The following is an 18,749-nucleotide window of genomic DNA, read 5'->3' as shown; positions in this document are numbered from 1 at the left end:
TCAGAAAAATATGTAATATGAAAAAAATAATAATAAAGTGACGGTCACACAAATGGATGATAATTACGTCCTGAGTAGAGTGCTGAAACAGTCATATCTTGAGTCAATTTTTTTGTGAATGATCTGGAAAAGTTATGAGTTCAGTATGATCTGGTGTTTCCGATCAGACAAACTTTAAGAGTTGGAATTCATAATTTTATATTTGGTAGGATGGAGACATTGAACTTGAAGAGATTCCACGGGATTGCAAAAGCTTCAGGCGTATTGTTTAGCATTGCTGGCGTGATTGTACTTGCATTTTACCAAGGACCTGCGTTCAGATCATTCATCCACCATAACCCTTTTCATCACACAAGTAACTCCCATGCTGGGGTTAGTGCTCATCCTAAAAGGGTTTGGATATTTGGAAATTTCTTGACGACTTTATCAACTACATCATGGGCTCTTTGGACAGTTCTTCAGGTAAGAAAGTGTCCCGGAGCTTCATTTATTTATACGTTCAGTGATCATAGCAGATGCAGATCAAATGTGACTCTTTGCTTGCTCAAGATATTTACCTACACAGTAATTGTTTCTCGATCAGGGGCCTATGCTGGAAGCATATCCATCTAAGCTGCTCAACACAACCCTCCAGATGATCTTTGCAACAATTCAGTGTTTCTTCATCGCCCTAGCGGCTGAGAGGGATTTTTCAAAATGGCAGCTAGCGCTGGATATACGTCTTTTTGCTGTGCTGTACTCTGTAAGTTCAATATATATCTCTGCAGATTGTGTTACAAATGTCTGGTTTATTTTTAGCAACAGACGAATAGTTACTTCTGAACTTGTCATATTTCCATGGTGTTGCATGAAGATGCGAAAAATAATAATATATAACATAGAACAATAAACTAAGATAGTTTCAAGACGTAGTTCTATCCCTGTTGACCCAAATGGGACAAATGTAATGGTAGGCAGTAATATGACAAACTGTATTTCGGTGCTTAGCTCATTTCAAACTGAGCTTCACCGCTTTCTAAGCTCATGCACTGTTTGGACTTTGGAGTGTGAGGATGTCACGTGAAAAGCTTGCTTAGATACACTCTGTATCCACTTCAATCTATTACATGAATTGAGGTGGATACATGTGTCAAACAAGGCCAAACAAGATGTGAAAGGAATTACTACCTCAGCCAGTAAATAGTTGTGGTTCCTGACCAGAATTTTGTACTGCGGTCAGGGAAAACCACACGAAACGTGATAGGTCAAGATAAAAATTGAAGTCATAGTATTGGGCAATGCTAAGGTACAAAGTTTACCTTCAAGGAGGTAATATTTCAAATCAATCTGAGCCATTGATTTTTTATATTTTATAAATTACTTAATAAATTAACAAATCCAGGAAAAAGAAAGTAATCACTGCGGATTCCCTAATCGCGGGAGAAAAGATCTCGTCTCGATTCCCCTAATCACGGGATTCCGACGTATCGCGCACGGAAGCGGTCGAGCGGCCGGACGGACTCGCGTCGGGTGCAGTGCTGAATGCACGCTCGATCGTCCTCGTGCAGGGTGTGATCTACTGATCTGGTTGGCATTTGTTTTTTTTTTTTCCAAATAAATTCAATTTTGTGAAATTGTCCATATAGCTATTCGCATTGCCAGCCACGTACTAACGTTTACACACGCTACCTATATGTAAGTCGCGTACACGTACTCACATTACCGGCCACTCGCTAACACGGATATGCCACGTACACGTAAATACGTAATCACGTACGTATGTACGGTAACACATACTCAAATGCTATATTATCACACATACAAGTCATATTAAATACAAAATCAAGTGTATCAGGCCACATACAAAAATACTTGGTAACCAAAATATATCAAGTTTAAAGTTGCAATTTTTTTTTTAAAAAAAATTGCCATATCCACGGGATCATATATGCATGCATCAATCCAATCTAGAAAAAAAAATTGTATCTAAAACTTCCTTTATTTATTCAATTTTACCAATTTAAAAAATAAAATATGTATTTCATCTACTACCTCCTAAGAGGTAATATGTTGTCATAACCGTTCGATCAAAATAAATGAACGTCTTGCAGTTATTTAGAGGTACCGCAGCAAAGCCCCATATTATTAGCTTTATTCCTTTTATAAGTCTTCATTCAATCACATTCCATCCCAGGAATATTGGTATGTTTTCTTCGTGTTGTTACATATGCACTTGTATCACTGTGTTTCTCTAGCCATCAATCCCATTTCCAGACACATCCCGAATGACCTTTGGGAAGTAGAGCACGACCAATGTGAATGTGATGCTGGCATGTCTCAAACTTCTGAACACATGATACAGGGCATACTTGTCTCAGGAGTTGCATATTATATGCAAGTATGGGTCATCGAAAAGAGCGGACCTGTTTTCTTGGCCATGACAATGCCAATAACCTCGCTTGTCACAATTATTCTGTCTTTGTTTCTCGGAGAAGCGGTTACCCTGGGAAGGTACGGTGTGTGTTTTTTCTTCTGCTTACTAGCACCCTCATTTTTCTTTAAACGATGGTGATGATTTACAATTCTGCATTGTAACCCGGAAACTCCTCATGTCCCCTGCAGTATCTTAGGTGGACTAATCATGGTTGGTGGTCTGTATAGTGTCCTTTGGGCCAAGAGGTCTGAGCAAGTGGATGCCAGCAAGCAATAAATGGCGCCTGCTCCAGCAGAGCCAACACAAGTTTAGGTTCAAATTAGCTTATTATGGCTCCACACCCATGCTCAATGGTAGTTTGTTTCAGGCTGGTTTGTATTTTGTAGTTTCTGAAATTGAGAGAACTGTAAAGTTATGTAGTCTTCTTCCAATATATGCCGTCTCTTCTTTAAGCTTGGAATGCTCAGACTTAGGGCCAGTTTGGATTGGCTACAGCTAATTTTTAGCTAGCTAAAAGTAGAGCTAATAAATAGCTAGCTCAAATTAGCCCATCCAAACAGGCAGCTAATAAATAGCTGGAATCTTCCAAAAGAAATCTTGCCTTTGGTTGCTCACTGCGTTGCTGCTGCTGCTCACTGCGCTGTACTGCTCACTTCACATACAAATTTATATTCAACTGATAAATTATATATAAGTGCAGAAATAAAAATAAAAAATTATAGTGCATACAAATTTTGTTATTTTCATTACAAATTCCACTCCTCTCCCAATCACTCTCTTCTAGCTAGCAAACCATTAGCAATACTATCACGAAAAGCATTCATATTTTGTTCTTCATCTCCCAAATTGGTATTTTCAGCAACTTCTTGAGATGTAGACGACTCCGAGAATGGCATGTAGTTTTCATCAGTATCCTTCATTTGATCCCATCTGTTTCTCAGCTGCTTTCTTGAATGCTTCAGACCAAAATACTTCTCAGCAATGTTCTTGTATGCTGTGTTGATCAAGAACCCACTGCGGATGTTGCCAGCCCTTATTTCATCAAGACATAGATCGCAAAAAACATATGTGTTTGCTGAACACTAATTTGCTTTGTCAAATAGACCATTCATCAAGTAAAGATTTGGTTTAAGTGTCAGACATAAGATACTTTAATATAATTAAGTGTGTTCAATCTAATCTAGCAATAATGTCTGCAGCACATGATATACAACAATCAGCATTCAGGAAAATTAGAACATTCTTTTTTCTTGATTGAGAGAAGGGGCATGAGATAGGTAGACATGGCTCTGTATCAGTACTCAGCAGTCAGCCCATTTATTAGCAGATTTTTTTTCTGAATTTCTTTAGGATGGCTAACCGTTGTGCTTTCTGTTAGGATGCTAGAATTGAGTGACAACCTAGATGGGCTAATATGTATTTATATTGAGATACACGGATGATTAGTCCATAAGTACACTAGTGTAAGCAACTTATGCCATGGATGTGAAATGACATGGATATATTGCAAAGCTCAACTATGTGTTAAACGAAGGAGCTCATTGCATATGAGACATGACATGGAGTCATGTGGCTAGGTGGAGAAGATCAAGACATGGCTTGGCTGCGATGTACTAGTTGCAAGTGTGAAGGGCAAGTCGGAGGCTTTGGAGTGACGCACCGCATGTGACGGAGAAGCTTGAGTAAGGACTTAGCACTGATGGACCAAGGCAATGGTGAAGGGCAAGCGGAGTTAAGATCGGTGAACCAATAAGGCCACATGATGATATGAAGTGGATCAAGGCAACAGTGAAGGACAAGCGGAGTAACGATCGATGAACCAATAAGACCACATATGATGATTTGAAGTGGATCATATCATTCATAAAAGATCAATCCACATGTTAATTTGTGTTGATAATCAAGAAGCTTGATGGAGGTTGGTGCTTAACATCAACATTGGAGGAGATGAAATAGAACGTGCAAGGAAAAGGTATAACTTGTAAGGCCATTTTATTTCACCGGTCAAAAGTTGTATAGAGAAGTGTATGACCAGGTTTAGGATAGATGGTCGTACTATCAAGAGGAAGAAACTTATTTGCATATCGGTCATCTAGTGCCACTTGAGCAATCTAACTTTGCATGCGATTCTAGGATCAACTGGCGTGGAAAGATAAGTGAAAATCCTTTTGAAATGTTTGTGAAAATACTAACACACATACACAAGTTGGTGGAACACTTGGTGGTGATGGCACATTTGAAAAAGTAGGCGGTGAAGTGCTCTTGGTGGGCTATCTGTGTTACACCGGACGTGTCTAGAGGTGCCCTGGTGCACCAGGCAATAGTTGCAGTGCCGTATCAACCGAGCCGTTTCAGCATAGGCGCACCTGTGTGGTTGGTGTGCACCAGTCGGATCACACCGGTGATGACCAGTGCTGCCTGGCCGTGCGCGGGAATTTCAAAAGTGAGCACCGGCGTGCCCGTTGTGCACCAGTCAGGTGGCACCGGGCAGGGCACTCAAAGAGGTCGGTTTTCGGTGCGCAGGCGTTTTCTATGCACCGATCGTATCCGGTGTTGGAACCGACTGCCACACCTGACGGGGAACACAGAGAGGTTGTCAGCACGCGTTGGCAGCGTTATACGAACCGGTTTGCTCTGGTGGTGCATCCGGCATGAGCACCGGTGCTCTGACAGCGCAACGACTAGTTTTCAAGCCGTTGGAATATAGCCGTTAGAAGGGGTACCGTGGTGACCGGTGCTAGCACCTGACACGTCTGGTCCACCCGTGGCCTGCTGCCTTTTTGCCCAACGGCTCTTTTGTCCTTAGGGCTATAAAAGGGAGGCATGACCGGCCCTTGGCTAGTGTTGAGCACCTTGGGGATATGTTGCCAAGTGTTGTGCTTAACTTTGGGCTTCTCTACGCACATAGGATTGATAGAGATCTCATCCGATTGTGTGAAAGCGATTTCTAGTGCTTTGCATTGAGTGATTGCATTGAGTGGCACTAGGTGCTCGAGTTGTAAGCCGGTGGTGCTTGTTACTTTTGGAGGTTGTCACCTCCTAGATGGCTTGGTGGCGTGGTCTCCATCATGAAGCCCGCAAGAAGCTTATGCGTAGCACTAGAGAAAAGCTTGTGAGGGGTGTTGTGCTCGCACTGTGGGAGACACGAAGAGCAACTCTAGTAGAACTGAGGTGCGAAGAGCGTCAAGTGGTCCGGGCGGGTCGAGTGCTAGAGCTCGTGGTGAGCACTCCACGTAGAAGAATGGGACTTGAGGGTCACCACTAGCAAGAGGACAGGCAGCAACCTTGAGCTTGCCTCAACGGAGAGTAGGTGGTTGGCAAGCCACCGAACCTCGGGTGTCAACTTGGCCATCCTGTTGGTTTGCTTACTCCCAACACAAACTTGCTTTACTCTTTCATATATTGTGCTTGTGTTGTTGCTCTTGTGTAGCTAGCTTGCTTGTGTAGCATAGTTGTAGCTCCCGTGAGTAGCTAGTTGTTGGCTTGTATAGCCTTGCTAGTTACATTGCTTAGTTTGTGTAGCTAAGTAATTGTTGAGCTCTCTAGTTTGGCTTTGTGTAGCCTTGCTATTGAGTAGTGCTAGTGAGCTTAGGCTTTGTACGCTTTGTATATATACTAGCATGTGTAGGAGATCCCCGGTTGCTTGAGTACTATGTTGCATAGGTTTGTGTGACATTACAAACTAGAATCATGTAGGTGAGCTCTACCTTAGCCTAGCACCTTAGTTGCTCAATTAGGATTTCTTTTGCAAGGTGCTTGAAAAACATAGATAGAGAGGTGTAGTCTTGGCTAGACCAAGTAGTCTAATTCTGTATTTATTTCGGTTAGCTGGCGTGATTAAATTTTAGAAAAGACTATTCACCCCCATCTATTCTGACATCTCGACCCTACATTAGGGCAAAGGAGAGGAAGTAATGAAAGTAGATTGTAGATTGATTTGGTTCAATATTGTCCTCTGCTCAATCTACGGTGACTCTTGATATATACAGTGTGGGATGATCTAGGTCATTATCAATTACAGATCATGTCAAAATACAACTCTAAACCCGGACTAGGTTGTGAAACCTAGCTTATTAGCTGCCTTCGAAACCCAACCTAGCCGACTTTTGCATGGTGAACCTCCATGAAGCCATAATTTTCTCATTCGGACTCCAAATTATATTTGGTGCCCTTTATATGCTTTTCGATCATCATCTCCATGAGAGAGACACAATGATAAAGTCCATTCTGTATTTTAACAACTTTACCAATCCTTGTCTAGTTGGGTTTGAAACCCAGCCTAGCACATTTTCTTAGAAAATCCAGGATCGGCCTCTCTCGGACAGTATTTTGAACTGATACAAGACTTCTGAACATGACCTAAGAGACCCTTCCCATTAGGCTGTCACATTCTTTTTGGACAAAATGCCTTGACTCATGCGGTTTCAAGTTATCTAAAATCCCATAGCAAGATATATAGTGTTCAAGATATAGAGGAACTGTAGTGCAGTTCATGATCTTCATCATGTTCGTTAGAAAACTGGATTTACTTCGTGTTACTACAACAAAAATGCAAGCAGACGATCAATCCAGTTGCGCACAGCATCCAAAAAAATCTCAGGCATGACAGGTGTTTAAGCATAGACTAATGGTACGAATCGCTAACGACTGTCTCTTGGGTATATCATCAAAGAAAAGACCAAGTAAACATCTACTCCCTTCGTTTCAAATTATAAGATGTTTTAGGTTTTTCAAAATACGTAGCTTTTTCTATGCAAAATGTTTTATAATTTGGAACCGGGGTGAGTAGTTACTAACATGTTTTTTGTAAGTTTGTACAAACACTATTTGTTAATCACTTAATTCCTTATCCCTTCCAGGTCTTTTGTATGAATAAGAGTCCTCTCAACTTGACTCAATGTTCTACAACCCTATTTATATGATAGGCCCGGGCCCTTTCCCCCTATCCCTCCCTTATGTTTAGGAGCGGGATCTGCCAAAGAATGACCTGTGGTGGTACGGAAGGTAGGACTCCGCAAGCGTCCCGCACCCTTTGAGAATGAAACTCCTCAACCATCACAAGATAAAGAAGTATGACGATGTCTGACTCTATTGGTCATAGTTCCTTCCTGCTGCGGCCGGTGCTCGTTTGCGCGCGTGTGAACCACCGGATCCTAAGGAAAGATGCCTCTCGGGACATCTGAGAATGATTCGAGCCATATGAAGGGAAACTCCCATGTACAGTTTGTTTTGGGGGAAGCTCGGGAAGCGCTTCGACAACAATTCGTTAGCCTAGAGGATCGAGCAACTGTCTTTTTCTTTTTATAACTCCAAGAGATAGGATTGGCTCCAAGGAAAACAACATAAACTGAAGTGGAAGTTCGATCATTAGGATCACCAGCCCAATCAGCATCTGCAAATGCGTGAAGAGTGCAAGGAGAATTCTTACGGAGCAAGAGACCTTAGTCAAGAGTGCCAACTAGATATCGGAGGAGGCGTTTTACAGCACACCAATGAAGTGTGGATGGGCAATGCATGAACTGAGAGAGAGAGAGAGAGGAGACATCAGGACGAGTCAAAGAGAGATATTGTAAGGACCCAAGAGCTTGATGGTATAATTTTGGATCAGCCGGTGGCGAGCCATCTGATAATTTAAACACTTCAGCAGTAGTAGCAATAGGCGTTGAGACAGCCTTGGCATCAGCCATGTTAAGTCGATGCAAGAGGTGACTAATATACTTCCTTTGAGATAAGAACAAGCCATTAGCAGTGTAGTGAGCTTCAACTCCAAGGAAATAAGAAAGCTGACTTTATAGAGAATCGTTTGGCAAGAGTAGAGATAAAAGCATTCACTTCAGCTGCTGCGGATCCAGTGATGATTATATATATCATCAATATAAACTAGTATATAATATACAACAACAACAACAACAACAACAAAGCCTTTAAGTCCCAAACAAGTTGGGGTAGGCTAGAGTTGAAACCCAACAGAAGCAATCAAGGTTCAGGCACGTGAATAGCTATCTTCCAAGCACTCCTACCTAAGGCTAAGTCTTTAGGTATATTCCATCCTTTCAAGTCTCCTTTTATTGCCTCTACCCAAGTCAACTTCGGTCTTCCTCTGCCTCTCTTCACGTTACTATCCTGACTTAGGATTCCACTATGCACCGGTGCATCTGGAGGTCTCTGTTGCACATGTCCAAACCATCTCAACCGGTGTTGGACAAGCTTTTCTTCAATTGGTGCTACCCCTAATCTCTCACGTATATCATCGTTCCGAACTCGATCCCTTCTTGTATGACCGCAAATCCAACGCAACATACGCATTTCCGCGACACTTAGCTGTTGAATATGTCGTCTTTTCGTAGGCCAACATTCTGCACCATACAACATAGCAGGTCTAATCGCCGTCCTATAAAACTTGCCTTTTAGCTTCTGTGGTACTCTTTTGTCACATAGGACACCAGACGCTTGCCGCCACTTCATCCACCCTGCTTTGATTCTATGGCTAACATCTTCATTAATATCCCCGTCCCTCTGTAGCATTGATCCTAAATATCGAAAGGTATCCTTCCTAGGCACTACTTGACCTTCCAAACTAACATCTTCCTCCTCCCGAGTAGTAGTGCCGAAGTCACATCTCATATACTCAGTTTTAGTTCTACTAAGTCTAAAACCTTTAGACTCCAAAGTCTCCCGCCATAACTCCAGTTTCTGATTCACTCCTGTCTGGCTTTCATCAACTAGCACTACATCGTCCGCGAAAAGCATACACCAAGGGATGTCCCCTTGTATGTCCCTTGTGACCTCATCCATCACTAAAGCAAACAAATAAGGGCTCAAAGCTGACCCTTGATGTAGTCCTATCTTAATCGGGAAGTCATCCGTGTCTCCATCGCTTGTTCGAACTCTAGTCACAACATTGCTGTACATGTCCTTAATGAGCCCGACGTACTTCGTTGGGACTTTATGTTTGTCCAAAGCCCACCACATAACATTCCTTGGTATTTTATCATAAGCCTTCTCCAAGTCAATAAAAACCATATGTAGGTCCTTCTTCTTCTCCCTATACCGCTCCATAACTTGTCTTATTAAGAAAATGGCTTCCATGGTTGGCCTTCCGAGCATGAAACCAAATTGGTTCATAGAGACCCGCGTTATTGCTCTTAAGCGATGCTCGATAACTCTCTCCCATAGCTTCATAGTATGGCTCATCAACTTAATTCCCCGGTAATTTGTACAACTTTGAATATCCCCTTTATTCTTGTAGATCGGTACCAATATACTTCTCCTCCACTCATCAGGCATCTTGTTCGATCGAAAAAAATGGTTGAACAGCTTGGTTAACCATACTATAGCTATGTCCCCGAGGCATCTCCACACCTCGATTGGGATACCATCCGGTCCCATCGCCTTATCTCCTTTCATCCTTTTCAATGCCTCTCTGACCTCAGATTCTTGGATTCTCCGCACAAAGCGCCTATTGGTGTCATCAAAAGAGTCATACAACTGAAAGGTTGTGTCTATATTCTCACCATTGAACAATTTGTCAAAATACTCTTGCCATCGATGTCGGATCTCATCCTCCTTTACCAAGAGATGCTCCCTTTCATCCTTAATGCACTTAACTTGGTTGAAGTCCCGTGTCTTTCTCTCACGAACCCTAGCCATCCTATAAATATCCTTCTCTCCTTCCTTCGTACTCAAATGTTGGTAAAGATCCTCGTACGCTCTACCTTTGCCACACTTACAGCTCGCTTTGCAGTCTTCTTTGCCACCTTGTACAAGCGTCTATAGTATTCTTTCTTCTGTTTAATAGCCCTTTGGACTTCCTCGTTCCACCACCAAGTATCTTTAGCCTCGCGTCCCCTTCCTTTGGTTACTCCACACACCTCTGAGGCTACCTTCCGAATGTTGGTTGCCATCTTGTCCCACATATTGTTTATGTCGTCTTCTTCCTTCCAAGAGCCCTCTTTGATAACCCTTTCCCTAAATATCTCTGATGTCTCCCCTTTCAGTTTCCACCACTTTGTTCTTTCAATCTTAGCTTGTTTATCCCTACGGGCACGCACCTAAAAACGAAAATCTGCCACCAAAAGCTTATGTTGAGAAACAACACACTCCCCTGGTATCACCTTGCAATCCAATCATGCTCGTTTGTCCTTTCTTCTTGCGAGGACAAAGTCAATCTGGCTACAGTGTTGTCCGCTACTGAAGGTCACTAGATGAGATTCTCTCTTTCTAAAGAAAGTGTTGGCTATCATCAGGTCAAAAGCTACCGCGAAGTCCAGAACTTCCTCCCCCTCCTGATTCCTACTACCATACCCAAAACCTCCATGAACTGCCTCGAAACCTACGCTTGTAGTACCTACATGCCCATTAAGATCTCCTCCTATAAAAAGCTTCTCACTACTAGGTATAACTCTAACCAGACCATCTAAGTCTTTCCAGAACTGTCTCTTAGCACTCTCGTCGAGGCCTACTTGGGGGGCATACGCACTAATTACGTTCAAGACCATATCACCAATGACAAGCTTGACTAAGATAATCCTATCTCCTTGCCTTCTCACTCCCACCACACCATTTTTGAGGCTCTTATCAATCAAAACTCCTACTCCATTTCTATTCGCAACTGTCCCTGTGTACCAAAGCTTGAAACCTGTATTGTCCACCTCCTTCGTCTTCTGACCCTTCTATTTAGTCTCTTGAATGCATAATATATTTACACGCCTCCTAATCGCGGTATCAACTAATTCTCTTAACTTACCTGTAAGTGACCCTACATTCCAACTACCTAAACGGATCCTAGTTGGTTCGACTAGCTTCCTTACCCTTCGCACCCGTCGACTCTGATGCAAAGACCCTTGCTCATTTTTCACTACACCCGGGCGCCGATGTAGCGCGCCACTAAGGAAACGACGACCCGATCCTTGGTTACTTGACACCATGCCCAGAACACGACACGGCGCGTCACGGGGGTGACGACCCGGCCCTTGCCCATTTAACACCATACCCGGGTTCCGATATGGCGCGTCGCTATGAGGGTTACGCCCCAACGATTTTCTTTCGGGTTTCATCTCCATTTAAGTGGCTAGGTTTTTACATTGGCTCACCACGCCTAACACAACCCTCCTCCTTTACCAGGGCTTGGGACCTGCTATGCTGGGACACCAAAGGCGTCCCACCATAGGCGGAGTTATAAACTAGTATATAATATAAATAACCTAAAATGGGGAGTTAAGTATAAACAATGAGGAATGTGAGATGCTGAATCCTTCGGATACTAAAAAGGTACAAAGCTCGTTATACCAAGCACGAGTGCCGAAGGCCATAAATAGGCTTATGCAACCTTGCAAACATAATGAATGCAATTCCCGGTCGTGAAGTAATCGGGTTTGACTTTTGGATTCATATTGAACGATTCAAACATACACATTAGACTTGGTATTCATATACGTAGATATGCCGGCAGCAGCCGGCCATGGTGCAGGACATTTTCTAGATGCGTAAGTGCATAACAACTAGGCGGCAAAGTTGAATAAATCTGCATGGATTTAGAACCAAATGGCGCAAGATAACAAGTTCAACGTACGGCACATATACAGGGTGGACCATTAGTCCATTATCGAATTCTATGTGAAGTTTGGCCTGTTTCTAGTTTGCGCATTTGTGGAGTGCTGAGATACAACAAGTGTCGACTGCTTGTCCTGTTGTCCGTGCCTGGACAGGGAAAGCATTCTGCGTAGCTTTCAAATAGAAACAGACAACTGGTGTGACCGGCCGGCCTGCATCCTTTGATGATATTGCGCTTATGCAAGTTTTATTTAATACACACACTTCAGGCGTCAGGGCAGGTGAAATTTATATATGCACAAAGCAAGAAAGATAGTGTTCAAGATACATAGGAACTGTAGCATAATTCACATTCTCATCTTGTTCGTTACAGGAACCTGAAAGACTTCGTGTTGCTAGTTGCTACACCAAACAGACGATCAATCCAATCTGTACAGCTTCCCAAAAAATTCACGTTCTCGTCTTGTTCGTCACAGGAACCTGAAAGACTTCGTGTTGCTAGTTGCTACACCAAACGGACGATCAATCCAATATGTACAGCATCCCAAAAAAAAATCACATTCTTGTTGCTAGTTGCTACACCAAACGGACGATCAATCCAATCTGTACAACATCCAAAAAAAATTCACATTCTCATCTTGTTCGTTACCGGAACTGAAAGACTTTGTGTTGCTAGTTGCTACACCAAACGGACGATCAATCCAATCTGTACAGCATTCTCATTGCTAGTTGCTACACCAAACGTACAATCAATCCAATCTGTACAGCATCCCAAAAAAAATCACATTCTCGTCTTGTTCGTTACAGGAACCTGAAAGACTTCGTGTTGCTAGTTGCTACACCAAATGGACGATCAATCCAATCTGTACAGCATCCCAAAAAAAATGCCAGGCGTAACAGTTTTTTTTTCAAGTATAGACTAACTAACCCTACCTCTACGACCATCTTCGAAGAACTGAGCCAGTAAATCTTAAGATTCACGAAGTCTCGCTGTCGATGGGGACGTCGTCTACTATTAAAAGCATAGCGCCGTTAAATCCTAGAAAAAATCCAGGAAAATACGAGCATCTGTGATGGTGAAGGACTTGAACCTGTGTAGGCAGGTTTCACCACAAAAAACCCAACCAACTGATCTATGATCAGTTTGCAAACAATCTTCATTTCTACTGCTTCTAAATGCAATCTCAACTTTCGTACTGACATGTGTGGTGGTCCGGTGGACATCAACAAGTGAAGTTTGTAGTCTTGCATTCAACAGTACAACTTTACAATAATTCATCATTAGGATCATTGATGATTTCCCTCTAGTTTTCAGCCTGCCAACAGACTGTTGTAAATCTAGAAAGAACTACATATATGTATGTTGTGTAGTTGCGAGTACTATGGATGTGAATGTCCTTGAGAACAGACGGAGAGCCACATACAAAAAGGCAACCCTTCAAAAGTTCATAATGAATCAATAAATACACAAACTGCAGTGCAAGAATCATTCTCCTTCAAATAAAAGTAAAAGGAGTGCGCTTTGCTTCTAAACGCCAAAGTTTGTTGTTTGGTTCATCTACCATAGGAAACACCACTAAATACTTCGCCATCACCTCCAAGTGATGCTTCCCATTCAATAGAGGTGAGATGGATTTGACACAGAGTTGGCATGATGTCCCTCATCTCAGGCCGGTTCAATGGATCCTCACTTAGGCACCACATTGAAACATTTGCCATCTATAGAACAGAGAAAGGCAAGATTCAGTTATCTGAGATCTTTAAGTGAACAGTATTATGCATTTTCACTAACCTTGCACACTTCTTCTATGGGATAGCTGTCCTTCAAATTAGGATCTATAATTGTTTCCAATGAGCTCTCTAGATCTTCTGATTTGAAGACTTTCCTCATCTGTTCACAGAATGATGTATTTCTTGATTTCATTTTATTATAATACAACCTTGCTGAAAGTTAGCATGCAAACCACAAAAAATAACCACACATTCTAAGTGCTCGCAAGGACTCTTACAATTGAGATTATTGACTTCATCTTGTTGACTTCTTTGTTATCCCGGATAAGTGCACGGAGTCCAGTAATGAGCTCTGCAAGAACTACTCCAAATGCATACACATCAGACTTGGTAGTCATGTGAAGTTCAAGAACTGACCTGCAGTATTAAATTCATATAGTGAGTACTACATATGAACTGTACCAACTGGATGGACTGAAAATCATATTCAAATGAAAACTAACTCAGGTGGAAGGTATCCTGGCGTTCCAACTAAACGAGTTGCCATACATTCTTCTTCATCACTACGCTCAACAAGCTTCACTAGTCCGAAATCTGCAACCTGTTCAACAGAGAATAATCAGATGCTCATGTCTGAGCAGATACAGAAATTTGGTCGTTTAAAAGAGACTTACTTTAGCTCTTAATCCATTGTCGAGAAGAATATTGCTTGTTTTGATGTCACGATGCACATAACAGGCCTTAGTATGATCATGAATGTACTCAATACCACGTGCTGCATCCAATGCTATCTGTGTTCTAGCAGTCCATGAAAGAGATTGATGGCCTGAAAAAATTATCTTGAAAGCAAGTTAGTGTATATCAAAACTCAACACCATGTACAGCCTCATGTAATAATACAGGAAATTCTGCTTCCAGAAACTTCCTATAAGAATGAATAATGTTATACCTGTTTCTTTTAAATGTATTTGTAGAAAATAATAAATAAATAATCTTAATCATAATGAATTATGAAGACAGCATACTTATTATCATGAAGACATATTAATTTTTAAAATGTATTAGTTTACATATTTTTACTGGAGGGGGCACTGATTAAACTTAACCTACACGGTTGTTTCTCCATCGCATACCTTTCAGCAACGGATCATGTAGATGCTCACTAAGTGATCCATTCTGGACATATTCATACACAAGGTATAGGTGATCATCCCCAGCAGCATAACCAATCAACTCAACCTATTTGTAATTGAACGCATTAGGAAAGTCTGTGTTCAAGCAAAGAACCAATACAAAGATATTCACTTCCTATTGAATTTTAGGAATTAAGTATATACCACGTTAATGTGATGTACTTTGCATAGAGCTTTCAACTCAGCAAAGAATTCCTTCGATTTGCTTGCTTTCATCTTCTTAATTGCAATTTCCTATGAGCAAAGTAACACATAAGGATCTTTTCATGATTCTACATGAGACAATACAGAGATATCTTACATGTGCTCCTATGAAACCAAGGTAAACACTGCCATATCCTCCCTCGCCGATCTTTCTTTTCTCATCGAAATTAGCTGTAGCATCTCCAACTACTTTCAAACTAAAAATGGCAGGCCTCTCTGTTTGGAATGGGTCAATATCTGCAACCATTCAATTCAGAGTAATAATATAAGATACGTTATATTTAGCTAAAAATTTAGAAGCAGAAACATGTATCACAGGAGAAGACCATTAATTCTAATGGATGGAAAGAAACGGCTCTCCAGATCAGCGATGCTGGTGTTGCTGGGAGCTCTCTCCATTTTTATTTCAGGTGCTTCAACATTGTGCTGAGAAGACCTCCTTCTCAGGCGAAGAATGACAGTGAAGACGCAGAAGAACAATATTGCAGCAGATATGGATGCTGCTATTATGATTGTCATACTACCAACCCCTAAAAAGGATCAAACAAACAACAGACAAAAAAAAAAGATCAGCTTAATGGGAGCAGAAAATAGCATGTATGGTTTAATTGAATACCACTAAAGAGCACAAGAAACAAAAATTAAGCATCTGCATCTTGTGTGTTACTAGACATTAAACATCAATCATACAAACATCTTGTGGCACAAGCCTTGTGCATAAATTTTAAGTAATTTAGAATAAAGTAAATATGAAAATATTTAGTTGTGACTCACTTTTCTTAGAAGAACCAGCAACTCCCATTGGAATAAACAAGATCCATCCTGGTTTAATGAAATCAGGATTTGTCACACTTGGATTCAAGTTTAAGATATCTTGTGGACTTGAATGGAACAAGCTTGCAATAGTAATCAGGGTATCTTCCTCCTGCACTGGATAAGACAATACTCCCTCTGATGCTGTTGAGGAACACCCGCATGGGAGGTGAACCGTAATTGTATTCCCAGGTGTCAATAGCAAACCATCACCAACATTCATTGCAAGCCCGCTGAAGGTATTACTCTTAACTTCGTCAGGTGTGTCATCCGACTCCACTTTATATTGAGTGTCATGAAAAAAAGCAGTCGTGGTGTTGCTGATAGCCTGACACTTGCATGCCACGCCCATCAACAGGTCCTCTGAACCAGAGAGCCGCTTGATAGTCTGGATGAGAGATGCATTACCGTTGAATACAGAGACAATCTCTGACAGGTTACGCCCTTGAGGAGTGACGTAAAGGAATGAGCCGCATGAAGGGCTGATGGACACATCATTGCAATGCAGGGGTTGCCATTCCGCAGTTGATGCTATGCTGCTGCTTGGCTGATCAATGAAAGAGGCGCTTGTATAGTGGTGTTGCAGAAACAAGGTGAGGAAGAACAGGAAACCATGTTTAGCCATGGTGAGCAAGCAGAGAGGCAAATGAAGTTTGGTTACAGAGGAGGTTTATTTCATAGTACAAACCTTGGATTCTAGTGCTTGTACAGTACCTTGGGTGCCTGAGATGTCAATTGCCTGGCATGGCCAGCTATTGCACGCCTGCCACTGTTGTTTCTTCTTAAATCCGCTTCTCTGAAGCTCTGCACTGGTTGGAGCATAGGAAAATGACATCATAGAGTACTAAAGCTTATTACATCGTCCACCAACTCATGTCCAAAACTAAACAAATTGGCCAGCTAGCTGCAGGCCTCATGGTTTGATGGAGTCAAGCATGTCTTTGGCTTCCAACATTTGGCAGTTTTTGCAAGGTTCAGTGTTGGGGCACGATGGCTCGGTCTCGAAGGTTCCCCATCTAACGTTAACTAAAGTTTGTGCGACCAGCTTCATGATTTCAGGAAACAGGCGGAGGCAGGCTTTGCTCCAAAAAGATGGGGTGGAATTAAGCCTTCGGAGTGTCCGGAAGCCACCGGTGGAGGCTCTTGCAGGAGGCGTATGGAGCTAAGCCTTCGGGTGGGGACCCGAAGGGCGGCAGAGGCTGGAAGAAGCGCGGCGCAAGACAGGAGCGGATAGGGCAAATACCTCTGACCAAATGAGGAAGCCGCCCCATGGGCCTTAGCAGGGCTTACCAAAGGCCCACGAAAGACGATTGCTTAGCTCGACAAAGGCCCATAAGAGGAAGGCGGTAACCAGAAGACAGAGACAAGTTAGCCCTACTTTGGCAACTGCAGGGTGATTAACCCAGGGAAGTGATTGGGAGGGAGGGAATTTCCTGGACAAGGCAATCCCCGTCCACCTGCTGGGGGATATCCCCGCATGGGGTAACTTCTCGTTGCTATTTGGAAGCTTTCTCAGATAATCACGTATTCACGTGTTGAACGGTTGGCTTGGACAAACCAGCAGTATATATGCAGGAAGGATCATCCGATGATACATATGTTAGATAAAAACATAAAATGCTAGTGAATAAGAAAATGAGTAAAATAAGAAAACATGCTAAACAAGGGGCAGAAATCCCAGGATATAACAAATATCTCAAAAACTAAAAAAAAAGGTCACATTCAAACTACGCATGCTGTCCAAATGAAAACGTTAGATTCTTTCTGAAACCAAAAACTGAAACATGCAAAACTCAAATTTAACAAAAAAAAATATTTTGACAACATTTCTCTGCACTTTTATGAAAATTCTGCAAGACAAAATATGTCACAGGTCTCTCCATACAAATACATAGATAATTAAAATATAATATAATCTGAGACTATCTGCCATAATCAATTAAAAATTTGACACTTTTGCAGCTTCCTCAATCTTGCATACAATTTCTTTGGATCAACATCTTGATGTAAACCTTGTTTCTTTGTGAAACTCCTACAGATACATTGAGTAAAAATTATAGTAGAGACTACATAATAGTACGGTTGCAAAATCATATCATGATAACCATATGTTGAATGGAAAATCATAAACCGAGAAAAAAGTGTAAGAATGTTCAGAACTAACATTCTAATCACATAGGCATATAGAGCTAGAATTAGCTTGCAACATCCTTTATAATTGTGCAATTGACTTTTACTTTCAGAATTCAAAGGAAAATCAAATGCACACCACGCAACAGTCACTGTCCTTAAAAAAACATGATGACTTAAGCTATCACACATTGCAATTCAAATGTTCCAGGTTGCTAACCATAGATGGTTTTAGAAAAGCTCAATGGAAAAGAATTTTGCTGAATTATTTGCACAAAAAGAATGTGAGACTGAATGTTTATCAATGGATTGATTATAAGGTCTGAGTTGCTATATGGATGCTAATCTAAACAGGGTTATCTTTATGAAATCAAGGAATTGTTAACAGAAATTAGATGGAAAGGAGAAACACCTGCTTATCATTATAAATTGGAACTGTGTATGGCACTATCAAATAATGTATTCCTGGTTAACTAACATACCAGGATCAATAGTTTTGAAGCCATTCAAATTTGCCAAGAGACAACAGTTTGCTAACTCTGAAGGTGAATCTTGAATTCTTAATTTTGTATCAAATTTACCAAACTTTAGGACCTTATATCTTACAAACTATTGATAATTCGCTATTGATCCTTAAACCAATATAGTAGCTCACTGTAACAGAAATAACTTTTGTTAAGGCTGACTAAATCATTTACACATGAAATCAAGAG

General features: G+C 41.5%; 2 protein-coding genes across 3 annotated transcripts; one reads left to right on the top strand and one right to left on the bottom strand.

The window, feature by feature from the left end:
• Nucleotides 1-210: 210 nt before the first annotated feature.
• LOC136458353 (WAT1-related protein At5g64700-like) lies at nucleotides 211-2,689 on the top strand. The gene is made up of 4 exons (XM_066458302.1): nucleotides 211-462; nucleotides 584-742; nucleotides 2,342-2,490; nucleotides 2,602-2,689. The coding sequence occupies exons 1-4, from the start codon at nucleotides 211-213 to the stop codon at nucleotides 2,687-2,689; spliced, it is 648 nt and encodes a 215-aa protein (XP_066314399.1).
• A 10,671-nt stretch (nucleotides 2,690-13,360) lies between these two features.
• Nucleotides 13,361-16,531, bottom strand: LOC136458352 (lysM domain receptor-like kinase 3). Of its 2 annotated transcripts, none has more exons than XM_066458301.1 (10): nucleotides 15,868-16,531; nucleotides 15,420-15,623; nucleotides 15,191-15,330; nucleotides 15,034-15,123; nucleotides 14,830-14,935; nucleotides 14,371-14,471; nucleotides 14,200-14,297; nucleotides 13,975-14,113; nucleotides 13,758-13,856; nucleotides 13,361-13,684 (listed from the first exon to the last, which is right to left on the bottom strand). In XM_066458301.1, exons 1-10 carry the CDS (start codon nucleotides 16,529-16,531, stop codon nucleotides 13,520-13,522), a joined length of 1,806 nt encoding a protein of 601 aa, XP_066314398.1. In that variant the 3' UTR covers nucleotides 13,361-13,519. The 2 variants fall into 2 exon arrangements, with proteins under 2 accessions (XP_066314398.1, XP_066314397.1); XM_066458300.1 differs by having other exon boundaries at nucleotides 13,362-13,684; nucleotides 14,371-14,522.
• Between the last annotated feature and the right edge of the window lie 2,218 nt (nucleotides 16,532-18,749).

The sequence above is a fragment of the Miscanthus floridulus genome, chromosome 6 (assembly GCF_019320115.1).
Source record: "Miscanthus floridulus cultivar M001 chromosome 6, ASM1932011v1, whole genome shotgun sequence".
Classification (NCBI taxonomy): Eukaryota; Viridiplantae; Streptophyta; class Magnoliopsida; order Poales; family Poaceae; genus Miscanthus; species Miscanthus floridulus.
The sequence above is the reverse complement of the archived record's forward strand: the minus strand, read 5'-3'. Positions and strand labels throughout refer to the sequence as shown.

Coding starts and splice junctions, on each gene's coding strand:
- LOC136458353 (XM_066458302.1), top strand. CDS start 211: ATGGAGACATTGAACTTGAAGAGATTCCACGGGATTGCAAAAGCTTCA. Junction 463..583: donor CTCTTTGGACAGTTCTTCAG/GTAAGAAAGTGT, acceptor TTTCTCGATCAG/GGGCCTATGCTGGAAGCATA. Junction 743..2,341: donor TTTTTGCTGTGCTGTACTCT/GTAAGTTCAATA, acceptor CACATGATACAG/GGCATACTTGTCTCAGGAGT.
- LOC136458352 (XM_066458300.1), bottom strand. CDS start 16,531: ATGGCTAAACATGGTTTCCTGTTCTTCCTCACCTTGTTTCTGCAACAC. Junction 15,624..15,867: donor TGCTGGTTCTTCTAAGAAAA/GTGAGTCACAAC, acceptor GATCCTTTTTAG/GGGTTGGTAGTATGACAATC. Junction 15,331..15,419: donor TCCATCCATTAGAATTAATG/GTCTTCTCCTGT, acceptor GAATGGTTGCAG/ATATTGACCCATTCCAAACA.